A 25,386-nucleotide genomic window follows, 5' to 3' on the forward strand; every position below is an offset into this window, starting at 1 on the left:
GTTCCAGTCTGTGAAAAAACACGGGTCCTCCTAGCACCCACAGATTCAACGGATCGCTTCTTTCCTGGGACTGAAACACTTGCTTAAGTTCAGGCTCAGGGATGGTTAACAAACCCTATTACTCTCTGTTATGAGCAGAGACAAGCGCGGAATGATCTGGGAAAACCATTATTACCGAAGCTGGGCCTGTAAGGCAAGGAAAACATTTTCAAAATACTTTCTTTGCAAAAGTCTACGTGTGCCTCAGGACGCCAGTGCGAATTGCCAGAGTGCTTCTGTCCTAGTTTTTGCGTCATGATGCTGGGCCTCCCTCAGAGGAATGTGGCCCCCCTCAGCTCCCTTTCTAAGGGAAGGATTTTAACTTCATTCCTCTTTTAGGATATTTTAAAAAATGTTTAAGGAATAGGTTTTGTCACTAAACGTCTAGTTGATACTTGGTGTTAATATTTGAAAAAACAAACAAACAAACAAACAAACAAAAAAACCAGAAACAAACCCCGGGGTTTAATGTGTTGACATTCTCCTTTAGGCTGTTCCAAGATCTTTGAAGACCCAAGAAAAGCCGCGTTGACCAAAAACAAGACAGATGACTCGCAGGGAAAAAAGATGGGGGAGCCGAGGGCAATCGAAGGTAAAATAAAGACCCGGACAAGCCTACCCGTCCTCGTCACGATGAAAGAAAAAGGCGGCCATGTAGACATTCTGTGTCTTTCATATTTGATGTTTGTGGCCCCAAACCTACCGAGACCTCTGCTTGGACCGGTTGGTGTGGTTGGAAGGACTCTGTCGGTCCCATTGATTCTCCCTCCCAAATACGATGCCCCTCGCCAGCCCCCCTGCTCCCTCGCTGCAGAGTGTTGTAAATCGCTGCATTGTAAGGACTGTAGTCAGCACAGCCCCTCCTTCCCCCCCACCTCCTGTTCTCTTCCACTCCTTCCAGAAGACCCGGAAGGCCGAGGGCGGGGTGCACAGACCTGGACTTTTATGAGATCTGTAATTCCCGCCATATTACCAAATTGGGTTTGAAGTTCTTTTTTTAGTAATTTTACCTGCATTCAATGGAAACCTCATTTCAGGAGGCACACACAAAGAATGAGCCTCTGCATTTATTAACTACGCAAAAAAGAAAAAAATAATAAGGGTGGAAGATTTCAGAATTTAATTTTTATTTTTTAAAAAATGTATTTTTGCCGAAACCGGTTTGGCTCAGTGGATAGAGCATCGGCCTGTGGACTGAAGGGTCCCAGGTTCGATTCTGGTCAAGGGCATGTACCTGGGTTGCGGGCACATCCCCAGTAGGAGATGTGCAGGAGGCAGCTGATCGATGTTTCTAGCTCTCTATCTCTCTCCCTTCCTCTCTGTAAAAAATCAATAAAATATATTTAAAAAAATGTATTTTTATTGACTTCAGAGAGGAAGGGAGAGGAAGAGAGAGATAGAAACATCAATGATGAGAGAGAATCATGGATCGGCTGCCTCCTGCACACCCCACACTGGGAACTGAGCCCACAACCTGGGCATGTGCTCTGACTAGGAATCAAACCGTGACCTCCTGGTTCATAGGTTGCCGCTCAACCCCTGAGCCCCGCCCGTGGGGCTGATTTTAGTGTTTTATACGTGAAACATGCCCCCGAGCTCATCAGGATGGCCAGCCTGTCCTCGTTCCCAGAGGCAGAAGGGGAAGCCTCTGGTTCTTTGGGGCCTGGGCTCAGCCTGGAACATGCCTTCCTTCCACTGTGTTCTCTGGATCAAAGGCGGCTGTAAATCCCCTGTAAGCTGAGGGTGGGGACGTGCCCCGCCTGCAGTGTGAGCACCAGCATGTGCGTGGGGAGGACCTGTGTGGGGTGAGCTGTCCCAGAGAGAAGCCGCAACGTGTGGAAAGAACATCTGTTCTGAGCGTGGGGTGTGCAGCCGGGGGGAAGGCCTGGCGATGGGTCCTTGTGGGCCGGCTGACCCTCGTAGAGGAGGGTGATTTCCTGGGGGCCCGCTGCTCTCCTGAAGAGGCCATCCTGGGGGATTCCGAGGATTCTTGTGCCAAACCGCCTTTGGCCAGGCCCCTCCTCCCTTAGCCTCTCCCATTGGTGCGCCAAGAGCATGTGTTACCGCAACGGCCACCTGATGCAATTTCAAGACAGCGCTCCATTCTTGTTGCAGTTTTAAAGCAGACATTATGCCCTGGAAGGACTTGGTGAGATGTGAGGGAATTGCATGCTTTCCAGGATCAGGAACATTGTCGGCAGTGAGAAGTGATGCCCAGGGCTCCGAGCCTGCCATGGCCTCGGCAGGACGCCCTGGAGCCCGTGCGGGACAGGCCCGGAGATTACGGAGATGGGTAGACGGCCGAGGGTTGGTGGGAACTTCCCAAGCCCAATGTGCTCACTATGAGAGAGGATGTGTCATTTTTTGTCTAACTTTTTTCTTTAAAGGATCATTCATAGATGCTGCCCATGGACAGTGACGTGTAGGAACTGCACGTGATGTGGGTTTTGGGGGGCTTGTCACACTGGGTTTTCCTGGGGATGAAGGCGAGTGATGTTCCTGAAAGAAGGAAGTGGGGTCTCCAGTCGCTTCGTGCACCGCGCAGGCCTCAAGGACGCTCTCGGGCACACGTGCTTCCTGCAGAGCTGTGCTGTTATTGTTGTTACTATTATTATTATTATTATTATTTTTACCATCGCTTCATCATGTTTAGTCCTGTGGGAAAAGAAAACCCAGAATCGTGGTTGCTCATTGCGGTTCTGTCCCTCTGTCTCGCAGCTGTCTCCGGGGCTGCACGGACGGTGAAGGAGCGGGCCTCCTGAGGGACATGGTGCAGACTGTCCCGGACCCAGCAGCTCATATCAAGGTAGGTGCCCCTGCCCGGCGGCTGCGGCTTCCTCCCGCTGGGCTTTCATGGTGCCTGCCCACACGCAGTGACTGCCATGGTCCCCCCCGCACCATGTCCACCGCTGTCTATGTTGCTAAGACAGCGGTGTTCACATTTTGAAATGGTTAAAAAAAAATCAAGGGAAGAACATATTTCATGACACAGTAAATGATATGAAACGCGGATCTCATTGTTCACAGCGACAGTTTTCCTGGGCCACAGCCTGGTCACGCGTGTCCACACTGTCCAGGGGGTTTTCGCGCTGTAGTGGCCGGTGGCGTCGCCGCAGCAGCCCACACGGAGCTGAAAATATCCAGTCTGGCCCTTTGCGGAAGGTCGCTGACCTCTGAGTTAGAGCAGGAAACGTCCCGATATTCTGAGTGCACTGCCTGGGTCCCCGGGAGGACACCAGTGGGCGGCACGTGGGTCTCTGCACAGACGCTGTTCTGCGTGGGCACAGGGACCCTCGGCAGCTCGCCCTGCCACACCTGCCCCGGCTCACCGACAGCATTCCCCCGCGGCCCTGGCGGCAGGAGAGTAAGGGAGTGAGGCCTGTGCAGAGGCAGGTCCCTGGGAGGAAGGCCCCCCATCCCCAACTCATTTCAGTCCCACACGGACACGCGGGGAGAGCCACGGCGAGGAAATGAGGCGATGGGTCTGATAGACTTGACCCGAGTAACTGCTGTGGGAAAATGGGGCCGGAGCCCCGTTCCCCAGGTGGGCCGTCTCCACGGTGCTGCTCAGCTCAGCTCAGCTGTGTCCACGGGCTCCCGTCCTCCCCGGGGGGTGGGGGTGGGGCAGATCTTCACGGACCCCACCTGATTCCTTCTCTCTGAGGGACCTTGTCACTTTCACTAATTTATATCCTTTGCCTAAAACACTTCTGGAAAATGGGAAGTGGTTTGTCCTTGAAGGGAAAGTTTACGGTATTGAAAAATTTATCTTTTTTTTTTTTGGACTCACATGTACAGTGCTTTCCAAAATATCACATACACACATTTTAAAGACAATATATTTGGGAGTGTTACCGGCTGGGACCGTGTGTAACGTACATCCTTACACGTGTGATTTCTTGGGAAATGGAAGTAATGAGAGCGCCAGTTCATTCTTTGGGTTTTATGGGTGTTCATGAAACTTCAGAAATAAGGGGCATTCCGGAGCGTTGAGGATTCTAAGGTTTAAGCAGGAGGTAGAGGGGGACGCTGTGATTTGATTTCTGTGTGACATTTTATGGGGGCGTGGCAGTTCTGTCTACCCAGGTGCACGTGGGAGATCTCTTGTGGGTGTTAAGTTTTCTTCTGAAATATCTGGAACTTATCTGGTAAGTGCCCATGTTACACACAGATGCAGAGGTGGGGGGGCACGCAGAAAAGCCCCTCCCCCCTTTTTTAGACTGTGTTGACCATGAAGCTGCCAGATGCAAATGAAAGCTCTGGGAAGGTGATATGAGAAATACCTTCTACAGTTCGGTGGAGGCGGGTCAATAACCAAAATCCACGATGATTGGCATTTTGTTCCTCATCAGCCAGAAGGAAAAGGCGAAGTCAGTGCGAGTGCAGGTGTTTCGAAGGGAATTCAGGAAGCACAGCCTTGGAAAAATCGGAGAATCATGGTCTCTGACCGAGTGTGCACGGGGACCGTCCCGGATCTGACCCCGAGAACGAGCCGTGTTTCCGTTCTGCTCCATCACCCCATCATCCAATTGGTTAGCACAGATAAGCGGAGGGTGATTTTGAAAAATGATAACCTTGAGAGTTTTTGAAAAATAAAATCCAACTCAGATCGCTCGTGTGTGCTTGAAGGTGAACTGGCAGTGAGAGTTGCAGTTGCTAACCGCTGATGATGGTTCTGGGCTAGAGAGAACTAAACGTGTCTGTTTTCTTTGTGAATCTATCCAACTCTGCCTGTTGGAATTTAAATAATTATTCCTGGGCTTTTTTTGTTTTGTTTTACGTCTATGAAATTGGTGTCCTTGACAACCACATTAGGAAAATAGATTGCCTTTCTGTATTTCCTTAAAATCTCTGCTTTGGGGCCCCAGCCAGTTTGGCTCAGCGGATAGAGTGTCAGCCTGTGGACCAAAGGGTCCCGGGTCCGATTCTGGTCAAGGGCATGTATCTTGGTTGCAGGCTCCTCCCCAGCCCAGGGCCCTGGTCAGGGCTCACGCAGGAGGCAACCAATCAATGTGTTTCTCTCATAACGATATTTCTCTCTGCTTTTCCTTCTCTCTTCTACTCTCCCTAAAAATCTGGAAAAAAAATATACTCAGGTGAGGATTAACAAAAAAATAAAAAAATAAAAATAATAAGCTCCCTGATTTGGGGAGGCTTTCAGGAGACTGTTCTGTGTGGAGAAGTTCCTGGCCAGCGGAGGAGGCGAGGCGGCTTTTACTCGTGGGAGGGGAATCTTCCAAATGGCGCTCGAATGGCCCACTTGCCTGTTAGTGTAAATAGTGGATGACTTTGCCTTCGGCTCATTTCTCCTGAAAAGGACTTCAGTTCCCCACAGCGGTGACCTAACCGTGCAGGTGTGCGGCCAGGGGGGCGGGCAGCCACAAAGGTTGTGTGTCCTTCCCACGCCTGTCCGCGGGCCGATGGGGGGGAAGAAACCTTTTGCATGAAGGAAATGTATTCTGCATAATTTACCACCGTTCTTTTCTGCCAGAACAAATATGAAATCTTAGAGCAATTGCATAATAGCGGGTGGTATTACTAATGCGTGTCATTAGCCTACTCTTAGGTCATCGCAGTCGAGGGGGAGAAGGAAGAAGAGGGAATGTTCTGGAAAGAACTTGACGGCGGCAGGGTCAGGACTTCCCAAGAAGTAAATGGCCGAGAGCTCCTTTCCCCCGTAATTCTGTAGCTGCCGCTCTGGAAGTAACGCGGAGGATTTCTGGCTATAAAAGGCGTTAGACTAAAATGCTGCTTGCGTTTTGTAGGAGGAAGGATTTGAAAGGGTTTTAAGAAGCAGCCAACGTGAAGTGCAAGGTCACCAGGGGGCCTGAGAGTCTGGTTGGTGAGCGGGAGCACAGAGAACACGACGCAGATGCAAACCCAGATCCCGGGATGGTGCCCAACCGGATCCGGGTGAGGGGCTAGGCCAGCTCCTGGCCCTTCCTGGCTTAGCCCCCTCCCCGCTCCCCGCTCCCCGGAGGAGGCTGGGCTCACTCCCCGCTCCTACCTGGCTGACAAAAGGCCATTGAGCAGTAAGCATTTCACACATGTTTGCAGATCTGATTTATAGTCACTTTGCTCCACAGGAAGTTAGAAAGTTTATCCTTTGAGGATATACTCAGCAGAGACCAGAGACCGGAGTTTCCCCCCAAAGTCTGTGCACTGTGAGGATGACGCAAGCCTTTGATACGCTGCCTAATTCTTCCTTAATAAATCAGCTTTGATCGGATTCCAGCGGGGTGTGCACCCCCGGCGCGCCTCGAGACTCCGGGCTGTTCGGGGCTGCGCGCTCGTTTCTCTGCAGGGCAGTGGCCCATAAGCAGAGAAGAGCAAACTCGCAAACAGCTCTACAATGAGTGCATATGATTTTTATGATCAGAAAAAGAGTATTATCTGAAAATATCAAAATATCTGATATGACAAAATAGGAGAGGCTTCTAGCATCGAGCGGCCCTGCCCACAGATGTGGGCTGCCCTGGAGCTGGGCTCTACTGTCTGTTCCTCTCGCCGGCTTCCTGTTTCCCTCGGGCTGTGCTCAGGGTGCCTGCGGCCCCCCACACTGGTGACACCTCGTTATGCTGGTGTTCAGGGAGGCACCAGCTTTCCCAGGAGGTGTAGGCTGGGGCCGTGGTTGGCCTAGAAATCCTCAGGGCCTTCCTTCCAGGGGTGGTTCTCAGACAGCCTGTCTCTAGGCTCAACAGTGCAGATTCTTGGGTTCCCCCAAAGCTTTTTCGGTAAGTTTGGGTGGCCTCAGGGAACTGCATTTTTACAAGTGCCTGAGGTGTCTCTGTGGACCTTGCTTAGATAATGAATAATAATAATTTTTTAAAAACGATTTGCTATTGATTTTTTTTTAAGAGAGAAGAAGGGAGAGAGAGGGAGAGAAACATCGATGTGAGGTGAAACATTGGTTGGCTGCCCTGCCTGCCCCATTCTGGGGGTCGAGCCAGTAACCCATAACCCGGGCATGTGCCGACTGGAAATCAAACCAGCAACCAACGGAGCCACACCTAACTCTTTAAAAACTTATCTTTGTTGTTGAAAGTATTATAGTTGTCCCCATTCCCCCCCCCCCCCCCCCCCATTGACCCTCTCCACCTGCTCCCATGCCCCCTTATGCCTTCACCGCACTATTGTCTGTGTCCATGGGTTATGCATAGATGCATAGAAGCTCTTTGGTGGATCTCTCCCCCCTTTCCTCTGAGGTTCGTCAGTCTGTGCGGTGCTTCCATATCTTTGCACATTTCTCTCCTCCTTTCTAGGTATGGTTGTTAATCACACCACGGATTTACAACACAGAGGTGTTCTCAAGGGCACTCTGTACTAACTTTTATGTGTACATGTATATGCATATGTATATGTATGTGTATGTGATGTGTGTGTGTATATGCATACGTATATGTATATGTTTATGGTTTTTTTTAGAGCAGTTTAAGTTCACAGCAAAACCGAGCAGAAAAGCGCTCAGCTCCCATATGCCCCCTGTTCCCACGCACACACCGCAGCCCCCGCCATTAGCAGCGTCGCACCAGGCGGTCCATCTGTTAGCAGTCGGTGAACCTACGTTGACACGTCAGCATCACCCAGAGTCGGTGGTTACCATAGGGCTCACGCTTTGTGCTGTGTGCTCTGTGGGTTTAGATTAATGTGTAACGGCATATATGTCTCGTACGGAGTGGTTGCCCTGCCCTGAACATCCTCTGGGCTCCCACCACGCATTCCTCTCCCCCCGCTCCCCAGCCCCTGGCAACCACGGATCTTCTTCAGGCTCCGCGGCCTCGCCTTTCCCGGGTGTCGTGTACTTGGGATCAGGCAGCATGTCGCCTTCGCAGCCCGGCCTTTTTCCTCAGTCACGTGTGCAGGCGCGTCCTCTCTGTCCTGTCATAGCTTGGTAGCTCATCTTGACTTTTTTGAATCAGGGAACTTTTTAAAAAAATCCAATGAATTCAAGTATTTTCTCCCCAGAATAAGTGCACACACCCTCTCATACATGCTCACAGACCTCCTGCAGCCAGCCTAGCCCCCCTTTCGGCCCCACGGCCCGACCACACCAAGGCCCAGGGGGTCCCAGGCTGGAGCCCTGGGCTGGTGATGGAAACCCCATTGGACGCAGTTGATGAAACTGAAGAGAAATGTTCATTTGCCCCCAAGTCCCTGCCAGAAAGCGCGTTGCCGCTTGAGGTGAGTGGGATGAATGGCAGAGCTGCTCTGAACAGGGATCGTGTGGAGGCTCATTCTGGTCTGAGTTCAGCTCAGACGACCGACACTCCTCCCGCAGACCCGTCTTGTGGAGCAAGTCTTCTCACAGGTCAGGTCAGGTCAGCGTGCTCAGGGTCCCCTGGGGAGGGCTGTCTGCAGAACCTGTGCTCCCAGGGCCCTGGGGCTGCTGGCCTGGAGGCCACTCCCTGGCAAGGCTGTAAAGCCATGGTTTTCAGTGCGGGTCATGGCCCACTTGTGGGAAGGGTCAAGGCCAACATTAACCAAAGGCAGAGGAATGGGGAGGGAGAGAATGGAAGTGACCAGGGTGCATCCCGCGTGGAATGGAAACGTCTTACGTGGGAAGACTTGCTTTAGTGTGTGTGTGTGTGTGTGTGTGTGGACACCGGGTTGTGATATGTAACATGTGCTTTCTTACCCTGGGTGCATCGAGCAAATGCGCTCGGGGTTTCCGAGGAGGAAGAAACGAGGGGGAAGCATCACAGCGCTTTACCCTAAGAAACCGCGGGCTCGCAGGCATGAACTCGCACATGTGTCTCTCTCCACGCATTGGGCTCCGCTGACTCTGGTGGCCAGATGTTGGGATTTATCCAGAGCAGGAACTGTAAATAGCAGAGAAAGTTTTTTTTTTTTTAATTTTAAAGATCAAATTCCAGGGTTAAATTAAAATCCCGGTTGTGTTTTGCTTAATTGAGAGTCCCATGTTACTTCTGAGTGTGTACTTTAGAAAAAGTAAACAGATTTAACCGAAGCATGGCTGTTCATTTCTGAGCGATTCTTGGTGGATTTTCTGGAAAGTACTGTTCATTTGCATTGCACGTTTACTGCTAATATGCTGCTATTATCAATATCCAAAAATAAACAATAACACCCATTTATATAGACCTCCAAATTAGTCCCATAAACTTTTACGATAGTGGTGCTATTGAGCCAACTGAGCTTGAGGCTGACAAAACATGTAACTCTAACCATGCGACTCTCTGTCCTTTGTTTTAAAACCCAAGTTTAAAAGGGGCAATGCTGAAAACCTTTGTAGTTAAGATTCATCGTCACCAATCCAAAGTTGGTGCTTAAAGTCAAAGTAAAAAGCAAGTCAAGTTTTTCATGACGTATGTTGTTTGAAAAAGCTCCCAATTCAAATGCTTACTTTTCATTATTGTTTGAAGAGAAGGTTGTGTAAATGTACTGGTTTCATTGCACATTGCAGAGCCTGCAGCTGTTTGGCTGTCAGGGGAGGTGGTCCCTGGAGGAAGCATTAAGGTTAGGGTTTGGGTTGAGGGTTTAGGGCCAGGTTCGGGGTGCTAATAGACAATATTAGCAACGAACAAAGACATCAGAAAAACACACAGACCCAAAGAGAATATTTTATCTTCTGGATAATTCAAGCAACGTGCTTCTGTTCTTATTTCTGAGTCTTTAGGAATGGAAGATTCACATAGAGCCAGTAAAAAGACTTAAAGAGACCCATTACTCGATTCCTAAAAACTGACATGAAAACAAACAAACAACAACAAATGAATCTTATGTGACGTAAGACTTACCTCAGCGGTTCTCAACCTGTGGGTCGCGACCCCTTTGGGGGTCGAATGACCCTTTCACAGGGGTCGCCTAAGACCATCAGAAAACACATATATAATTACATATTGTTTTTGTGATTAATCACTATGCTTTAATTATGTTCAATTTGTAACCATGAAAATACATCCTGCATATCAGATATTTACATTATGATTCATAACAGTAGCAACATTACAGTTATGAAGTAGCAACGAAAATAATTTTATGGTTGGGGGTCACCACAACATGAGGAACTGTATTAAAGGGTCACGGCATTAGGAAGGTTGAGAACCACTGACTTACCGGGTGCAAAAATGTGGCTATGAATTAGGAAAAATGACACACAGGGTTTTTTTTTTTGTTTTCCCCGCGGTTTGTTGAGATGTTTGATGTTCCACACTGTGTAAGCGTGTGGTGTACATGATTTGATACACGGATGTTTTGGGACGTGATGACCCCAATTGAGTTAGTTAACATCTCCATCGCCTCACTTTCTCAGTTTATTGTTTTTTGGTGAAAACATTGGAAGTTTACTCTTTCAGCAACTTGCATCTACGGCGTTCAGCATTGTTTACTCTAGGACAACCTTCCCCGACGGCCAGATAGAAAACCTGCCCGCCCTCTCATCCCTCTTGCACTTCACACCCCAGGACTCACTCCTCTTGTCCCCGGAAGTTTGTGCCCTTGAGCCGACTCTCCCTGTGCCCCGCCCCCAGCCCACACAACCCACTCTTGTTTCTGCCCCTTTGGTTTTTAGGCTCCACGTTTAAGTGAGATTATGCAGTTTTGGTCTCTCTCTGTCTGATTTGTCGCACTCAGCATTGTGCTCTCACAGTTCCTTTTTCTTTTTAAATGCATTTTACAGAACTACAAATAGATGTCTTAGAAGATCTCTGGATTGATGTTAATTCATGGTATAAACCAAGTGTGGGATTGAGTAAGTGTCTGCTCTTCTTTTTGCATCACATAAGTTTTTAGCTTTACCTGAAAATGTAAAAGTAATATGTTATCTACAACCCCAACTGTTTTATGTCACTGTGAAAAGAACAGTATTTTCGCCATCAGATCACTCACTAAAGATTAAGCTTTAGGATGCTGGCTCATTTCCTCTGAAGTGGCTGAATAGCACCGTGGGTCATTGGAATGATGGGAAATGTTGTTTTCCAGGGCCCGTCTTCACATCGGGGCATGGGACGTAACTTTGCACTAGTGTTGGTTTTAGGAGCGTTGTGTTGGGGTTCCCTGGGAAGCAGATGCAGAGAGAATTAGGAATGCAAGAAGTTTATTGGAGGGGGTGTAGGGGGCGCCTGTGGACGACGATGAAATGAGGGGGAAGCAGGACTGGGGAGAGAGAGCCCCAGGCTGAGTACAGACCTGACAGTTCGACCAACTCGCCGGGAGCCCTGGAGCAGAGATTGGCTTGGAGGGTCCAGCGCTGGGAGAGGGGCTGGGCTCCCCCCTCCGCCCCCCTTCAGTGTTGGCCGTGTGTCGGGGGTGAGGCAGAGCCTGAGCTGAGCAGCTGGAGGCTGTGCAGGTGGATGCTGGGCTTTCTTGAAGGGGCATCTGAGGGGCACACCTCCGGTTGCCGAAGCTAGAACGGGATGGAGCCCTAGCTGATTTGGCTCAGTGGATAGAGCGTTGGCTTTTGTTTGGACTGAAGGGTCCCGGGTTCGATTCCTGGTCAGGGCACATGCCCGGGTTGGGAGCTCCATCCCCAGTAGGGGGTGTGCAGGAGGAAGCCGATCAATGATTGTCTCTCATCATTGATGTTCTTCTCTCTCTCCCTCTCCCTTCCTCTCTGAAATCAATAAAATATATATTAAAAAAAGAACGGGATGGAGCCAGCTCCTCCCAGAATGCAGCAGGATCATCATTTGCTTGACCGTGTTACTCCATCCTTTTTCTTCATTGGGGTGCAGGGTGGGTAACCATGTACAGGGCTGTCCTCTCCTTAGCAGGAATGCCCTTTGCTCATGGCATTGGAGTTTCCTGACATGGAGTGTGCCACTGGTCTGGAGTTCTGGGCCGGGCACTTCGCTGTCCATGGTTTTGCCATTATCAAGTGCACCTGATGGAAAACTGGGATCCTTAACGAAAAGGGGTGATTATTTAAGAAATCCTACTCATTTTATTGTTGGGATGTTTTTAGGTTTAGACCTCTGGATAAACAGTGTTTGGCTCTATTCGTTATATTATCTGCCTCTTGTGTTCTTGAAGGTTGACCTTGAATCTCTCTTAGGGCTGTTGGTAAAGTCTGTTCTCAACTAGTCAGAGCCCAACTCTCAGCACTCAAATCTCGTTCGTCCTGCGTCAGCCTCTGCCCCCAAGCACTTGTGCCCCATGTTTGGGCTCTCACGCTGCCTGTGCCTGGGTGGTGCCCCTGTGACCTTTAGCACTTGAACAGAATGGGAGAGGGGATGAGTCTCCTTCCAAGTTCTATGCTAGAAGCAGAGCGGTCCCCTCGTGAGGGCCACCCAGAGCCTCTCCAGTCATGTTCCTGCCCTGCCCCTGCCCCAGCCTTCTGCTTCTACCAGACTTCAGAATTTGGGGACCAGGAAAAAGAATTGGGGGAAGACGTGCCCATAGGTCCCTTGCATGACTCCTGATGTTCCCACTCTGGGCTGTGCCTGGACCTCCTGGGCGGGTCTGTGGCCTCTGTGGTGGGCCAGGTTCTCTGGCTGTGGGCTCCCGCACCCGTCCTTCCTGCTGGGAGCCTTCTCAGATAGCCGGCGGGATCTCGGATGGGCAGGGGGATCTCGGATGGGCAGGGGGATCTCAGGTGGCCAGGGGGATCTCGGATGGCCAGGGGGATCTCGTATGGCCAGCGGGATCTCGGATGGCCAGTGGGACCCTGGAGACGGAATCTCCATCTCTCTCCCCTCCCTTAGCTCTTCCATATTTTCTTTATGTTCTGATTGTGTAGTCACTAATTTTAACATTATGTTTTGTGTGTCCCTTCGTCTCGATGAAAGGCATATACATTTCACACCATCCTCTGGGTTGCTAGTCAGACAGTCTACAGATATTGCCATCCTGACTTCATTTCTTGTAAGAGCGCCTTCTGTTCTGGGTTTATTCGTTGGAATTGTTTCCTCTCCCGGCAACACGCAGTGTCATTTTTGTCACCTCCGTGTGGGGTGAGGCTAACTGGGGGGTTTCTTCTCTTCTTCCTTCTGGCTCACTCAAAGCCACTTGCTAGATTGACACGATGGAAAGGAAAGCAGTTGCCCAGGAAGGCCTGGTCCAGACGTGTGCGGGTGCTGTGCCCGCGTCAGACACCGCGCTGCCTTGTCTTTCCTAGCTTCCCGTTGACTCTGAGGATGGAGAGGGATGCAAGGCTCGCTCTTGTTCGGGGCCCACTCAGTGAGCTTTGCCTTGGGGAGAAGTGCTCGATGGCTTTGGGAAAATAGAATGCCTAGTAGGACTTACTCCTTGAAGAATAAAATTTTAAACTATTACCAATATGATCTTTACAAATGGTCGTGCTCAGCACGTGTATGTGACCATGTCACGGATGAGCTGGGCCCAGGAAAGGGCACAGGGACCCTTGTTCATGGCCTCACCTCTGCCCTCCCCGCTGTCGGAGGAACACAGTCCCTCTTGGGAGGTGTCTCGGGTCCACGCACAGGTTTTATGGTTGCTTATTGCTGCTCGTGCACACATTTAGCTTCAGATACTGAGAAGTCCAGCTAATTCTTAAAACAAACTCCAGTCTCCTACTCAGCTGAAGGCTTCTTGCCTCCTGGGTTCTGACCTGTACCAGCCAAGGAACCTCAGTGCAGGAGAAGGGTGTGGCCTATCCCCTTCCACCTTCCCTGCTCATGTCTCCTGTCCTCCCGTCCTCCCCTGTCCCCTCGAAATCAGTGAAGGGCTGAGGTCACCAGGCCCGCTTTGGGGCATCCCTAAGCCTGTCCTCCTACCCCGGAGTCTGGCACCTCTTTTATTTTTATTTTCATTTTCTTCAGAGATGAAGGGAGAGGGTGCGAGAGATAGAAACATCAATGATGAGAGAGAATCCTTGATCAGCTGCCTCCTACACACCCCACACTGGGGATGGAGCCCACAACCTGGGCATGTGTCCTGCCTGGGAATTGAACCGTGACCTCCTGGTTCCTAGGTATATAGTCAACCACTGAGTCGCACCAGCCAGGCTGGTACTTCTTTTAAGAATGAGGGCTTTGGCCAAAAATCTTTGACCAAAACTCTGGAGCTTAATATCCTCCCACAGTTCAGAGAAAAAAGAAAAGAATGGTACAATGAAATCTAAGAAGCCAGTTGCCAACTCTGAATAATAAAATAGTTCCAAGTCACACATAATGTTAAAAAGTTCTGTTCACTTGTTGATGCACAAAGCAAATCTCTGTCCCTGTCCCCAGTCTCTGCTCATTCTGTGTCTTTAGGAGCAAAGAAGAAAGGTGAGCACGGGGGTGGGGCACCCATCGTCATCGCACAGGAAGACGGTGTCAGGGTGTCGGGAGGCACCCACAGACACGCTTAGAACATGCCGAGAGTCTCCTGAGGGTGCAGGGAGCTTGTCCTCAAAGCATGTTCCCCCAGGGGGTTACGATGTAATCTGCACAGTCAAGGGCTTTTACACCTAAATTGTCACTCTGTTCTCTTCGGTTAGAGCCCCAGCACTTCCGCAAAGTTGTTAAACACTGAACCATTTTTTAGACACATTAGCTTTTTCTCAAGCTGCGATGTCTTTGGTCACTGATACGCACAGATCCCTAAACCCCAGTGTGGCCTGGAAGCCTGGACGCCTCCTTCCAGCCTGGCACAGTCTTCCTGACCCCCTTCTAGCTTCAGCCTGAGGAGCCCCATCAGAGTGAAACCCGGAGGAGACTAGTTCACTTCATGGAGCGTATGTCCTGGGCCTTTGGATTTTATTCTAAAACAGCATATTGCACTATTGAAGTCCAATACGGAAATAATTCCTTTGGCTTTAAGTAAAGTTTTCAGGTCTGCAAATATTAACGACTAAAAATAGAGACAGTCTCATATTTCTTATTTTTTTTCATACTTATTAGGGCTGGTTATGGAGCCAGCGGTGATGCATCACCTCCATTAACCCACTGGTCCCCAGCCTCGTCCCCTCAGTCTCACTGCCTTGGGCTTGCCACCCCCCAACCCCCGCAATGAAGCAACAAAATGCGGTCTTCACATTAAAGACTGAGAAGCCCAGGCTGCAACACTGTGTGAACAGAGGCACTCGGGCCCATAGCACTGCTCATAGCTTTTCTCTGGAAATAAATGCACATACTGTATTTATAAAAATAAATATGTGCATATAAACAAGCATCTGTTTTGAAAGACTCATCTCCCAGGGCATTGTCCTGTTATACGTTTAAGAAGTCCTAAGTGCAAACAGACAATCCCCAGCCGTCACTCCACTGTGCATTACTGTGTGTGTGTGTGTGTGTGTGTGTGTGTTACATTCTTTTTTTTTTTTTTTTTTTTTTAAATATATTTTATTGATTTTTTACAGAGAGGAAGGGAGAGAGATAGAGAGTTAGAAACATCGATGAGAGAGAAACATCGATCAGCTGCCTCCTGCACACCTCCTACTGGGGATGTGCCCGCAACCCAGGTACATGCCCTTGACCGGAATCGAACCTGGGACCCTTCAGTCCGCAGGCCGACGCTCTATCCACTGAGCCAAACCGGTTTCGGCATGTGTTACATTCTTGACAGCAAATCACAAAAGTGCATATTGCTAGGGGCGCCTAAGCTCTCATAGATGGAGTGACGTGTGTAGCTGTAGGTTCCTGCCCTCTGTAATGGTGAAGATCTCACCTTTGCTTTTCTTCTGTTTACTGTAGGGACTCTCTTCCAGGTGCCCTAATATGGCATCTTCCCCACTGGGAGGGAGTGTTCCCTTCTGTCTTAGGGGGATATGTTTCCTACCCTCTTCATTCTAGTGAGCTGATGGATGGTTACGAATATCATCCACAGTCAAACTTGTATTGGTTGTCAGCCACGCATATCTTGGGCCACGCCAATTGCAGCCTCTTCCATTACTAACCTGATTCCAAATATTTTGGCAATAAACCCATGGCCGCATATATGGGAAGCTGGGTAACAATGCGAAATCAGGACATTTGCAGTCTAGAGGTGGCTGAACATCCATGCCTTTCATGTCACCCTGTGAACTGACTCCGAAGTTGTTTGGGGCAGACTAGGCCAGCGGCAATGGGAAATTCCCTATGACTCATTTCTTAGACTCCTTCTTCCAACACCCTCGGAGCGCAAAGGAAATTACAAGGAGCAATTCTACAGGCGGGCAGGATGCCTGCAGACAGGCAAATCACCTCCTGGGCCTGAAAGAGGAATATTGTTCTTAATAGTTGTCAGCTGGGTTGAGAACCCCATCATAAGACCACCCACACACAAGAAATACGCCATCGTTGATTCATTCGACCGGGCACTAGGAATTTTGGAATAGACTCCATTCTTGTTCTCAGTGGGACTGAAGGAAGCACTGGACAGTCCTTACTGCGTAATGTTCATGGCTCTGGGGTGGACAGGAAGAGGGACAGAACAGGGTCCCCGTAACTGGAGCCCTTCTGTGTGAGTAGGGGGAGGTCAGGCATAGCACAAAAGCTTCTGCTATGAGTAAATGTGGCAACAGAAGAAAAAAAAATCATAATAGCTACAGGATTTTAAGGGGAGGGGTGGCTACTCAAATCTGGGGTAAAAGGAAGACAAATTCATAGTCAAAGAACAAGGTGTCGGCATGGAAGATGGAGTAGGGAGGTGGCACTAAGGAGCCGTATGCAGAGAAGACTCCTCTACACCTGACTGGGCGTAGAGGACAAGGGAGGAGTTAAAGGTGCCTGAAGGCTGGACCCCAAGGCCTGGAAGACCAGGGAGCCATTTCTAGGAATAAGAAGATTCATGAGGAAGAGAAGGATGGAGTTGGATGGGAAAGAGAAGGGAGGAGCAGCTTGGAGACTTTGGTTCCTGCCCTTTGGCTTGGAAGAGTTGAGTAGAGATGTTAGGCAGGAAGTGGGCTGGGGCCCAGGAGACAGCGTGGAGCTGGAGGGTGAAGATCACCCATCGGGGAGCGTGTCACTGGCGTGGGTGTGGTCACTCTGGCCATGGGTGTGGTCACAACATGAGCGTTCTTCCAGTGGACTTCTTGCAGGTAACTAAGAGAAAGTGGGAAAACGACAAGGTGTGTTGACTGTTCTTTGGAGAAGTATGGTGGCGAAGGACAGGACTCCATTATATTTGTCTCCGTTTCTAAGAATTGTGGTGCCTCACTGGCCCAGTGAGCTTTTACTGACTCAAGAAGAAGTGAGGTATTGAATGCTGGCTGAAGTGGAGTCAAGAGAAGTTTTGGATTGTTTGTTCTAGGACAGAAGAAGTTTCTCTTGCACAGGGAACATGCCCATTGCAGAAAGAAACACGGGAGGCACAAAACAGAAAGGACAGTGGGCGGGACAGCGTGCTGGGAGACTCTGGCAGGGTCTGTGTCCAGGGCTCAGAGGGAGGGGTTACGATTGGAAAGGCATAGCTCGGAGTCAAGAGCAAAGGGTGACGCTATTGAGAATTCTTGAGAGTGAAAGGCTCACATCGAAAGGGCTTACATTTTGTGGGTTTACTCTTCTCCATAAAATAAAAAGTACAATCATCCTCAGGGAGTGAAGTGAGAGTAGGTTTGGGACAAGAGGCAGGAAAAGAGAAGGTTTCCAATAGCTGTGTTGGATATTACATTGGAAGTGAATTAGATATAAATAAAGTTAAGGAGTGGGAGTAAATTCCAAATTCGTTTTAAAAATCATGGGGTTTGTGGCAGAGCCAACCAATACAGCGGTATGATTTCTCCAGCGAAGCGTAGTTTCTGGGCCTGGGAAAAGGAAAGAGGACTGAGGGAGGGGGTTGCCCAGCCTTCTGGTTAGTAAGGAGATGAGAGATTTCAGGGTAGAGTAAGAGGATAATGAGTTGGTGGCGGGAGGTAAGTAAAACCATGAGTTGATAAAGGATCTGTGAAAATAGAGACTAGTCCAGGAAGGGGGCCTAAAGGAGGCAGGGTGGTCAGAAAGAGTGAGGGCAGGGCAGGATGGAAGGAGAGAGGCTGTGGTTAGTGGGAGGAATGTCAGTTGGGGGTTTTTCTCCTCATCGGGTCACATCCCGCAGGGCCGTGTACCTCATTGAATCCTTGTTATCAGGGTTGGCTGGTCTCTGGGATGTGTGTGTGTGTGAATAGGATACCCTGGGAAAGGAAGTGTAAAGTCGTATCGCCCTTCTGCCTGGGCAAGGCCACATTGGGAGTGTCGTGTTTAGTTCCAGACATTGCTTTTAACTACGTTTCCTCCACGAATGCCGTCGGCTGAGCCGTGGAGATCCAGAGCATGACCGCTTCCCTGCAGCCTCTCTCTGGTCCGGCCACCAGTGCCTCGTATGGGGGTCCTGGCTCCCTCTTCCTTACCTGTCTCCCTTCTTCTGCGCTGACCTCCCCTGGCTCAGTTCTCCACGGGCAACTAATGGGACCTGTTGAAATGTCGCTTGACCTTGTCACTTTACTGCCTCAAGCCTTCCAGTGCCTTCCAGCTCACTGAGCGTAAAGGCTCACGTCACGGGGCCCTGCTCCCTCTGACCCCACTACTTCTTTGACCTCAGCTGCTTAACCCTTGGTCCTCTCTCCATCTGCACAGGCTTTCTTTGTGTTTCCCAAGCATTCCAGGTATATCCCTGCCCCAGGGCCTTTGCAGATGCCATTCCTTCTGTCTGGAATGTTCTGCCCAATAGCCTTCTAACATCACCTCGCTTCCTTTAGGTCTTTATCCCATTCGTAGTCATGCCTTCCCTCTCCGTCCTATTTAGCGGTGTTCCCCACCCCTGCACGCCTACTCCCCTTTCCAGTTTTATATCACCTTCTAATGAGATACTACCTTTACTCTTGTTTTTTTTTCTCATTTTTTTCTGCATGTCTCCTCCAGTGAGGAGGTAAGTGCACAGGGTGGGGGATTTCATCTCGCTTCCTTGTGGCTGCAGCCTCACACACTTCACACGGCAGTTCCTGGCACAGATTGCGTGCTCAGTAGCCAGTGAATGAGTGAGTATGGAATTACCTGGGTATAAAAGTCACACATGCCCATGGTAGAAAACTGGGCAAACAGGGAAAAGCAGAAAGAAGAAGAGAAAAAACGGCCCGTAATTCTATCTGGAAATCATCTCCACTGATATGTCAGTGTCATCTCTCTTCTTTTTCCTTCATCTCTGTATGCACAGTTGATGTGTCAGTGGGATATTAGGGGATAGAAGGTGATCAAAGGAATATGACCGGGGCGCGGGGGGGGGGGGGGGGGGCGGGCGGAGGGGGAGGGTAAGGAGCTGAAATCACACCATCCCAAGGACATTTTGAGGGATGTTTGGTCTGGAGATTAGAGGCTTTGGGGAGCATGATAAAGAGCTTAGATATTATAGTGTTTAAGACAAATTACACTTGTTCTACATAAATCCAGACTAGGACCGACCTACATTAGTGGGGAACCCACAGAAAGGGGACTGAGAGATCACTGCTCTCCAGTTGGCCACCCAGTGGGACTGACTAGGGCTTTGTTTTGTTTTTAATTGATTTTAGAGAGGGGGGAAGGGAGAGAGACGGGGGAAGGGGGAAGAGAAACATCGATAGGTTGCCTCCAGTATGCACCCTGACAGGGAATGGAACCGGAAACCTTTTGGTGTATGGGACAACGCTCCAACCAACTGAGCCCCCGGCCAGGGCAGGGACTAGGTTTTAAGGACAGAATTTCCATCACTGGAAGTTCAGGTAGAAACTCCCTGGCCACCTGTTAGGTGGACTCTACGTGAGGACTTTGTCTGAAGAATCTCAGGCAGCAAGTTTTAAGCTGGTAACAGCGAATTTGCTAAAATAGGACGCATCTTACACTCCTGTGGTATTTTTCCTTGCTTGTAAGATACTTTTATTTCTCCCGGGGTAATGACTTGCGTCATGCGTCACTTCACCTGCGTGTTTGCTCACTCCCTCGGTACTCGCGGTGCAGGTCGGACTGCCTTAGAAGAACAGGCGCTAGTCAGGCATCAGATGGACCAGACAAGCAGTTCGTCTTCTGTTAACAAAACCATCTCTATTTTTAGATGCGTGTTACTCCAGAAACATCAGGAACACATTAAGCTACATAATAACTAAGATTTTAAAGGCATGTTTTGAAGACCCTCTAAACCCAATCGGTATAAACAGTTAAGCCTGTCATGGTGATGATGTCATGTGTCCTGTAAACATCTTTTAGCCTTTGGAAAATCGCAGCAGACCCACTGGTAGAGTTCACAAACAGCCACTGGAGAATCCTCCTATATAATAAAAGGCTAATATGCAAATTGACCAAACAGTGGAATGACCGGTCGCTATGACGGGCACTGACCATGAGGAGGCAGACGCTCAACGCAGGAGCTGCTCCCTAGTGGTCAGTGCGCTCAGCCAGAAGCTGAGCTCATGGCTGGTGAGTGCAGCGGTGGTGGCAGGATCCTCTCCTGCCTCCGAGGCAGTGCTAAGGACCCCTCGGGGGATGTCTGCCAAGGGGTTCCAGACTGCAAGAGGGCACAGGGGGCGCTGAGGGAACACCCCCCCCCCCCCCCCGCCGTGCACGAATGTCGTGCACTGGGCCTCTAGTACCTACAAGAAAAGTCAGTAAGTTGAGTAATTTCTGTAGAAACATCACAGGCCATCTTGATGGATTGACACATGAAGTGAGAATGAGGGTGCACAGTATTTTTACTTCGAAGCTGTTGCGATCTGTGGACGCCCTGTTTTTAAGAAGCGTGACGTGAATTCTACATGAGTTGCTCTTGTTTTGTTAAGTGTGCCACAAATGGTAGGTTTGATTCTAGGTAGATTTTAAATCGGTTTGGAGTAAAACTTACTTGGGGATGAGTTGGATGGTGTTTTCATCTCAGTGATTCACAAAATAAATTATAAATTGCTCAAGATTCTATTTAAGCCCGATTGTTGCCTTAAAATTCATGCCATGACTGCTTTCTCAGGTCATGTTAGCAGCGTGTTAAGCATTTCAGGCCCGAGTTACAGGACAGCAAGTGGCACTGGACAGACGGCGTGCGCCAGGCCTTCCCGAATCTCAGAGAGTGCAGTTAGCGTAGGTAACGATGGGAGGTGGGCGGGAGACCAGGCTCAGCAACCCGCCTCCATACTCCGAATTTACTGGGATCACCCGAACGATTTCGGGGATCTCACTCCCGTCATGTGGCTGGGTAATCCGGACTTTTCTTCAAATTTGATTTGAATGAAGCGCCTTAAGCAGAAACACATGGGCGTGTAAAAGTCAGCATCAGAGCTCTTACAAGGCAATAAAGAGAGTCATAAGGATTTATAATTGGACGGCATCTTTCACCCAGATGGGCTCCACGGCACTCGGGAACCTCCTGCAAAGGCAAGATGGCCCTTCAGTGATCTTTCCGCGCACAGAGGCGTCCGGGTAGTGAGACTGGACGTGTGCAGAGCCGCCGCCCCGTCCTTGCACCATCGGAGGTGCCGGAGGGAGAGCCAGGTCAGGCGCGTGAGCCCAGAGCCCGGGTGGCCAATGCATCAGTGCGAATCCCGCTGCGCTGGTGACGGGGCCACGGGTGGCCTCCTGGCCTGCCCTCCTCAGCGACCTCCTTCGTCCTCAGCAGTGAGCCACCCACCACGCTCACCACCAAATGCCTTCCCCTTCCAGCGTGGAGGCCGGTTAGCGGCTGCCGTGGCAGGTGGTTTATGGAGCAGATGGAACCGTCCTCCACTGGAGGCGCCGGCTCCTGGGAAGGGTCAGATGGAGATGACGAGGGACGCGGGGAAGCTCCGGGCGGCGGGTGGACAGGTGTGTCCGTGGAGCCTCAGTGATGACCATGGGCCTGAGCCCTGAGTGGGCCTCGCTTTGTGGAGGGGGTGTCATTCCAGGGGAGTGGAGGGTAGGTGTGTGTCCTCATCAGCGTCTCCCACTGCATTCTGGGTGAATCAGTCCGTGTCAGGAGAATGAGAGATTAAGTAATTCACTCGCCTTGAGCTTAGAGTTTACTCATAATCTTATTTACACATCCCTTCTAGCTAAGGGCAGTGATTATGCAAAAACATAGGGCTGCAGGGAGGGAGGTGGGGACTGACGGCTGGCTGGGGTGGGGGGCCTTGTTTCTTTCTGCCAAGGGCCATTGGGGTGTTTATAACGTCATTCGAGGGCCGTGCACAATCACCAACTTAAACATCAGCCTGCTGTACTTGGTCCAGCATTTAATTAACTCACCCCTAAAGCCTTGGCAGGGCCAGACCACATGATCTCGAGGGCCTTCTACGGCCCGTGGGCCGGACGTTCCCCACCTCTGGAGTGGGTCCAGGTATCCTTTCGGGGTGACGAGAATGTTCTGGAACTAGATTGTGGCGTGGTCGCAGCGTGGTGAATGTGTACGTGCCCCTGAATCCTCCACTTTAGAACAGTTTTGTCATGTGAAGGTCCCCTCAGTTAGAAAACGGCAGTCGGAAACCTGGTGATCTGAGGGATGACTGAACCCAAGTGCTTGAGGTGTGACTTCTGTGCACGGGACCTGGAGTCGGAAGAGACCTGGAGAGGCTGCTCCGAGGAGGCCCCCCGGGACGAGGGCAGGTGCTTGGTTCCCAGGGGTCCTGGGCCCGAGGAGCCCCCTGCTGAGTGCGCCTCGGAGCCCAATGGCAGCAAAGAGCAGCCTCGGGGGGAGGGGAGGCAGCAGTCCGCAGCTGCCATGGGCCAGAGGTGCCCTGAGGATGCCTCGCCTGAAAGCCCCGTAATGATTTCTAAACATTGCTAATCCTCAACTGCTTGCCTTCATTCATTGATCTGTTTCCGCTCTCTCCCTGCTTAAAAATAACTCAGAAGTTATTTCTAGAAGCGGCACTGCCCAATAGAAGTAGAGCGCCAGCCACATAAGCAATTTTACATTTTCTAGTAGCCACCTTTAAAAAAGGAAAAGAAAAATGGGTGAAATTAATCACATGGTTTCTGTAAACACTTTCTTTAAAAAGCATCTGCCTGTGAAGTCCATTGTATCCCAAACAGTCTTTTCAGGGGCGATCGGTATAAAAACGATTGGGGAGAGGTTTCACTTTCTCTTTGTTGGGCTCCGTCTCACAGTCAGTGCCTTTCCCCTCACGGCACCTCTCGGTGTGGACTAGCCACCTGTCACGTGGTCAGCGGCACATGTGGCCATGGTGACCGTGGTGACCGTGCGGATCTGGTAGTTACTGGTTTGGCTGCGTGCTCTGTGGGCCCAGCACGTGCTCAGTGAGCGGAGATGCAGGTGCAGAGGGAGGACCATCCCTGTCACACTAGGAAGGAGCCCCCACTTCAGGCTCTGACCCCGAGGGAAGGGCTGTGCCCCTGTGAAAGGGGCTCCGTCTCCTTCTATAGACTAGACGGCGACCCTCAGAGACTGGAGCAGCTGTCCTGGCGGGCACCCAGTCAACAGTGGGGCTTGGACAAGAGCCACACCGAGTGCTCCTTCCACTTCCAGGCCACAAGCCCGAACCCAGGACATCTCCCGTCCCCCATCTCCCGGCCAGTGCCTGGCCATGTGGCTGAAAGCAGAGGGCCGTGGCCCGTGGTGAACTTGTATGACTACAGTGAAACCATGGAAGCAGACAGACTGGGCACCACGTGGCTTAGCCACTTAGTTCTGGGATAGGCTCGGGCTGGACACCAGTCCAGGGACCTGGACTTGCCCCAGACAGTGGCCCTCCCGTGTAGGCTGGGTGGACAGTGAGTGGTGACCGGATGGGGTCCATTTCTCCTTAGACCACGAAGTCACTTTGGACACATTTCTCCCTCCCTAGTCTGAGGGCTGGAGAGGAAGGAGGACCTAGTAGGCCCAGGAATACTCAGGCACACCTTTTCCTCCCATTGCACTAAATTCTGAGATTTTATTGACCAAAAAAAAAAAAAAAAAAAAGGTGCATGTGTTAAATTTATCAATGCATTTTGTTGTTATTAAGCAAAGACTTAACTTGCACAAAGAAATGTCAAGATGGAAATAATTTCAAACAAATCAGTTTGTCATTTGTAAGAACATATTGGTCACGGCCCAGTTGCACAATTTAAAAATATATCTATTTTTATTGATTTCAGAGAGGAAGGGAGAGGGAGAGAGATAGACACATCAATGATGAAAGAGAATCATTGATGGGCTGCCTCCTGCACACCCCACACTGGGGATTGAGCTTGCAAACCTGGGCATGTGCCCTGACCGGGAATCGAACTGTGACCTCCTGGTTCCTAGGTTTATGCTCAACCCCTAAGGCACGCCGGCCGGGCCCAATTGCACAATTGGTATCTCGTGTCATGGAATGAGACCCCTTGGTCTGGTCTGTCCGTGGGCCCTTCCATCCAGCACGCACAGGGCCTCAGGCTCTGTGTTCATTTCTGAACATTCAAAACTGCGGCCTCTTGCCTCCAAGGATGACGGTGGTGGGTACAGCTGTGCAAACAGGTTGCTTACCAGAGGCTACATAGAATGCGGGGGGACACCGAAGAGGGGGTGACATTCAGGAAAGGCTTCACTTAGGAGGCGAGGCTGGATTTGGTCTGGAAGGATGGAGAGTCCTCAGATAGGTAAGAAGAGAGCAGGGGGTGTGAGGCCGGGGAGACAATGGCTGTCCTGGGAACCACTGTTATTTTCACACTAGAGGCCTGGTGCATGAATTAGTGCACGGGTGGGGTCCAGCCGGCCCCACCCCGATTGGGGCTGATCGGGGCCGGGCCGGCCAGGGGAAGGGGATGGTGGGAAGTTGGCCAGCCAGGGGGAGGGGCCATGGGAGATTGGCCGGCCGGCTCTGTCCCCTGCAGTGCATGTCATAGCGACCGGTGGTTCTGGTAATTCTGGTCATTTTGGTCGCTTAGGGTTTTATATATATAGATGGGCTACTTCTCCAGATGGCTCGCCCGTGGTGGTCTGTGACCGGCTTTCCAGTTTGGGCCTGGATGGTGCCCTTGTGTGCGGCTCTGGTGGCTCTAGGGGGGCCCCTGTGTAGGTCAGGTTTGGTTAGCAACAACCCCACCACGGAGAGCCCATTTCCAGGGCTGACCTGGCAGAAGGGCATTCAGTCCTAGTCGGATGGGAGTCCCCTGTGGGCTCCATCCATTGGGCTGCAGAGGGAGCTGAGAGCTCATGTCCATGGAATGCTTGTCAGCAGGTATGATGGCCGAGGGTGGACCCAGAGGCAGGTTGCTTGGGCAGAGCAGAGAAGCAGAGAGGATGAGAAGGGAAAAAGTACCAAGAAGATAGTGTTGCTATTAAAAAAAAAAAAAGGTGTCTTCTTATTGGTTGACAATAGATTTAAGAGGAAGTTTCTTTCACCCATGAAATTCCATAGCATTTTATCTGTATCTCTCTTAGGAAAATGGAGGCTATACCCAATCAAGCAGCTTGTAAATGTAAGTGAACTTATGGGGCCAATCTGGCAGAATATTTGAAATAGGGATTGGATTGAAAAATCCAGGAACCATAGCTTTCGGCAGTGAACACATCCCACTTTTATTATCGGCATTCATGTTGCTGCAGGGTCTTCAAGTAGAGGAGACCCCCCCCCGC

At 50.5% G+C, this 25,386-nt stretch overlaps 1 protein-coding gene across 1 annotated transcript in view; it reads left to right on the forward strand.

Annotated features, from left to right (window-relative positions):
- The first annotated feature begins 532 nt into the window (after positions 1–532).
- Positions 533–25,386, forward strand: part of ERG (ETS transcription factor ERG) — a 153,455-nt gene continuing 128,601 nt past the window's right edge. Inside the window, exons 1-2 of the mRNA XM_070407188.1 lie at positions 533–631; positions 2,758–2,845. Coding sequence (XP_070263289.1) covers positions 2,807–2,845 — 39 coding nt within the window. The 5' untranslated portion in view covers positions 533–631; positions 2,758–2,806. The remainder of the gene's footprint in view (positions 632–2,757; positions 2,846–25,386) is intronic.

The sequence above is a fragment of the Myotis yumanensis genome, unplaced genomic scaffold (assembly GCF_028538775.1).
Source record: "Myotis yumanensis isolate MYYU_CA2020_CCGP unplaced genomic scaffold, mMyoYum1.0.hap1 SCAF_2, whole genome shotgun sequence".
NCBI lineage: Eukaryota > Metazoa > Chordata > Mammalia > Chiroptera > Vespertilionidae > Myotis > Myotis yumanensis.